The sequence below is a fragment of the Nicotiana attenuata genome, unplaced genomic scaffold (genome assembly GCF_001879085.1).
Source record: "Nicotiana attenuata strain UT unplaced genomic scaffold, NIATTr2, whole genome shotgun sequence".
NCBI classification, from domain to species: Eukaryota; Viridiplantae; Streptophyta; class Magnoliopsida; order Solanales; family Solanaceae; genus Nicotiana; species Nicotiana attenuata.
Genome location: NW_017670658.1, coordinates 456,258 through 460,970, shown reverse-complemented (window position 1 = coordinate 460,970; position 4,713 = coordinate 456,258). Strand labels below are relative to the sequence as shown.

The following is a 4,713-nucleotide window of genomic DNA, read 5'->3' as shown; positions in this document are numbered from 1 at the left end:
GTTATACCCTTTTTTCCTGATCCCAGCAATAATAGCAGAGTACAATAATTCAAAAGCGTATAGTGCCAACTTATTTGGCGCTATATATGTAAAAAAAAATCTTCACGGCTCTCCATTTTCTATATAAAGAGGTTAGAATCGCATAGAAATGCATTCAAAAAATTTTTTAACTCTTGTTGAAACGTCTGTTGTTGTTAAATTCTCCAGCATTTTTTTATTATGTCTGAAGAGCGTAGGATAAGAGTTTCATTATATTGGGGTGGTGAGGTTGTGATGGAGAATAACTCCGTGGGCTACAGTTTACCTGCTAAGTGTCATGTTAAATTGCCACTGACAATGGAGTACGATACATTGATATCGTTGTTATAGCAAAAAATGAGTGTGAGAAAACGTCGTGATATTTAAGTAACCAGATATCCTTATCCGTCACTCCGGCAAGGGGTTGCTTTTTACTCGGAGTTTAACATCGACGATGATGAAACTTTGAGTGACTTTTTGAGGACTCCGGACGAATGTCGGGATTTTCTTGTAATCACAATGTTGGAGATGTACGTGAAGGTCGAAGACGTTCCAAAAAATGAGGTTGTGCGTAGTAGAGATAACCCCCAGTCATCGGGGGGTTATTCTGGAACAGTTTTTGCCGGACAAGTTCCGGATGAAAGAGTTATCTTTGATTTAAACTTATCACCGCCGGTGAATGAGCAGCGAGGAAATAATTTAAACCCTGCTTTCCATAACTCACAAGACGAGTGGTAAATTTTAATTTTCATTTGTGTTAATTATGTATATATTTGTTGTATTGAATTTATCTTAACGCTCACATATTTAATAGAGGTTACCGGCCGGATATGAATTTTACAAGTGGCCCATCCGGTAGTCATCACCTAATTGATAACGTCCATCATGAAGATAGATAGAGGAAGAGGGGGGGACCAATTTTAGGAAGGGAGATTAGAATAATGGAGGAAGAAGACGGGGGAAGAAGAAGATGGAGGGTTTTTTGGGGAGGGATATAACGCCACTATTTCTGGCGCTATATCACTGTCAGTGTATAACGCCAGAAATAGTGGCGCTATATCACTCTGACAGTGTATAACGCCAGAAATGGTAGCGCTATACATAAACTGTCCAGTTACCGTTTATATATAGCGTCACTATTTCTGGCGCTATATATATTTTTGTTACCTTTTTTTTTTACACCTATTTATGTGTTTTGAGTCCAAAATAGCAACATTTTGGTTTCGGACTCATTCTTTCAGTTGTACTTTTTTAGGGTTTCACAGGAATATCCCCTGTAAATAGGAAGAGATAAAGAACAAAAGGGGGATCTTCACTTTCGATAAGAGCACATTGTAAAGGGTTGACTAAGGAGAGTATACAAAAGCTTATCATGTTCACTTATTACATCGTTCGATATACATTGTTCGTTCACAAGATCCAAAGATTCCTTGTCCATCTTCATTTCCTATCACCCCACGTTGTTGTCAGGAAGGAGAATCATCCAAGTCCCCTAATATATGGGTGATAAATTCCTTCTTATTATATTTATTTCCTTTATCTACATTTATTGCATGCTTCTATTACTACATTCATTGATAATCATTGGACATATACTTGATATTCATTATTCTAGAACACGGCACCATCCTGCTGATATACTCCTATTTTAGATCTAGAATTTATTATGTTTGACTAGAATTCACCCTCTATTTCCTCATTAATTAGTTTAACAAAAAGCTTTACATTTTTTGGTCGAACAAGTACCATTCTTGATTCGATCTTTATATAAAGTTTCGTTCAAATTATTCCACATAAGAAGCTCTCTCCGAATCATTTGAAGAGTCATATGTACATTTTCAATATTTATTTGCTATGTTGCAACCCGCTTTAGTTGACATTTTCAGTAGCAAATGAAGGAAATCTTAGTGAAAGCAATGAAATAATCCCAGAATATACGGGACAATTTTTGAAGAATGTATTTCTATTTTAAAAATGTAGGATTTGTTCGCAACAGTGGAATATATTTTTTAGAAGAGTTCAAGAGGAGACGACCTTTTTCCAAATGGAGATATGTTTCAGAATCCTGATCTTAAATTAAATTAATACTCCCTCTCTCACAATCTACATGATGTTGTTCAGATTTTAAGAGCCAAACGAATTTTTCTTTGATTGTAATTTTTTCATAAACCATTAAATAATTTAAATTGTTAATCATTGTGACTTGTACTACTTTTTTTATAATCTGAAAATATGCATATTTTACTTCATAAAACTGAAAAATTCTATATTGAAATTCGCATCAAAATTAAGAAATTTAACTCCCGAAATCCGAATAATATCACATAAATTAAGAAGGGGGGAATATATAATTATTCTACACAACTTCCAAGATCCATCAATATATATATATAAGGACCAATAAATCTTGTACATTAGCCTGATCAACCCCATTTTCATCAAATTTATATAGAAGTACATAAGCCATGGACATTCAATTTCCTTATAGCATTATTTTCTTGCTTCCAACATTTTTACTTGTTGTTCTATCCTTCATCTATTCAAAAAAAACTGGTAAGTCTCGGCCCTTCCCAAAATCATACCCACTAATTGGTTCTTCATTACAATTCATAAAAAACCGCCACAACATTATTATTTGGATTTCAGAAATCTTCCAAAAATCATCATCTAATTCCACCATCACCCTCCAAGGTCTAAATGTGATATTCACTATAAATCCTTCGAACGTTCAGCATATTCTCAAAACTCGCTTCAATATCTACGGAAAAGAAAGCTCACTAAAAGAAGCTTTATCTGATTTTTTCGGATATAATGGCCTTTTTCTTATTGATGGAAAGGAATGGAAGTGCCAAAGACAATTTCTGGGTCATGATTTCAACTTAAAAGGGTTCCAAAATTTTGTCCAATCTGTGACTGAGAAAGAAATGTCGAATCGCCTTCTCCCTTTTCTAAAGTCAGCAGCAGCCATGAACAAATCCACACTTGACCTACAAGAAACCTTTCGTCGATTGACTTACGACTTGGTATGTCAAATTGGGTTCAGTTATGATCTTCAATACTTATTACCATCTCTACCACCAACCCCATTTGCAGATGCTTATGAAACTGCATTGAAGATCAGCATGGGAAGGTATTAAATGTTTAAAATAAAGTTAATAAATAAAAAAGTTTAAATGAGTATTGAAAGGCATCCTTTCATTATTCTATAACCACAAAGTAGTATATAACTACACGTGATCTTGTTTTTGAATTTCACTTCTTATTTTCGCGTTTCAAGATTTAATCTTTTCTTCTTTATTCTTCCAGAATATTTTCCAATATGAAAGCTTCTTTTTAATGTATTTTCTGTTCTTGGTTCATATTTGTCAAAACAGGTACACCACCTTGCCTTTCATATGGAAAGTTAAGAAAAAATTCAACACCAAGTCTCAAAAGAGACTCAAACATGTGGTAGATGAGATACAAGAATTTATGGGGAAAAGGATAAAGGAAAAGAAGGAAAAGCTTGTGAATAATAGGAAATGGATAGATGATCATGACGACCTTTTCGACAGAATAATGAAACGGGGACAAGATAAATTACAATTAGGCGAGGCGTATTACGTTGATGCAGCCATTAACTTTATCTTAGCAGGTCAAGATACATTGTGTTCAGCTTTGACATGGTTTTTTTGGTTAGTCTCAACTAACCCTAGTGTGGAAATTGAGATTGTAAAGGAAATTAAAGAGAAAGATGATTGGAGGGAAATGGTTTATACACATGCTTCAATATGTGAAAGCATGAGATTGTACCCACCTGTCCCAGTGGAAGGAAAACAAGCAGCAGAAGATGATGTTTGGCCTGATGGGACAAAAGTGAAGAAAGGAATGAGAGTTTGTTTTCATATCCTTGCAATGGGAAGGTCAGAAGAGTTGTGGGGTTCAAATTGGGCAGATTTTCGTCCCGAAAGATGGTTGGATAAAAGTGTTGAAACGGGAGAATGGAGGTTTATTGCAAGAGACCCTTTCACCTACCCAGTGTTTCTAGCAGGGCCAAGAACTTGTCTAGGAAAACAAGTTGCTTTTATTCAAATGAAAATGGTTGCTTCTACTATTTTGAAGCATTTTCGAGTCATTCCTTCTATGGAAGATTTTGTTCCATCTTATCATTCATCTGTGACATCGAAGATGAAAAATGGCTTTCCAGTAAAAATTCTGGAGCGTTTCTGAACATTATGCTGTGTGACAACAAGATCTGTCACATAAATAGATAGAGCTTGCTTGGATCCAACATTTAAAATTTATGGGTTCAATCTTTAAAGTTCTTAGTAGTATGGGTTAATCAAACCTATCATTTGTTATAATTTTAACGAACTTTTACATGTAAATTTATGTTCCCCAGATTTCTAGCATACCTCATCGTATATATTCATACGTTATTACGAGTGGGTGGAATCCTAACTGATAAGGTGAGTAATGGGACGTTGTAAGGTAAACATGGCACTATGTGGGTGTCTTGTAGGAATCTTCACATGTATAAAGAACGTTTATGTTATGATGATTATTTTTGGCTCTCATAAACAATAGTATATGATTATGTTAAATGCCTACTGTCACAAGTTATGCTTTTAAACTAACTTTTTCACATCACAGCGGCATATTTATTATTTTGATAACCTATGTTGCATCATGAATTGTACAAGTTATCTCTTAAAT

The 4,713-nt window shown here is 34.6% G+C and overlaps 1 protein-coding gene across 1 annotated transcript; it reads left to right on the top strand.

Annotated features, from left to right (window-relative positions):
* The first annotated feature begins 2,443 nt into the window (after positions 1-2,443).
* LOC109241968 (cytochrome P450 94A1-like) lies at positions 2,444-4,385 on the top strand. The gene is made up of 2 exons (XM_019408792.1): positions 2,444-3,148; positions 3,393-4,385. The coding sequence occupies exons 1-2, from the start codon at positions 2,484-2,486 to the stop codon at positions 4,225-4,227; spliced, it is 1,500 nt and encodes a 499-aa protein (XP_019264337.1). The 5' UTR covers positions 2,444-2,483; the 3' UTR covers positions 4,228-4,385.
* Positions 4,386-4,713: the final 328 nt, after the last annotated feature.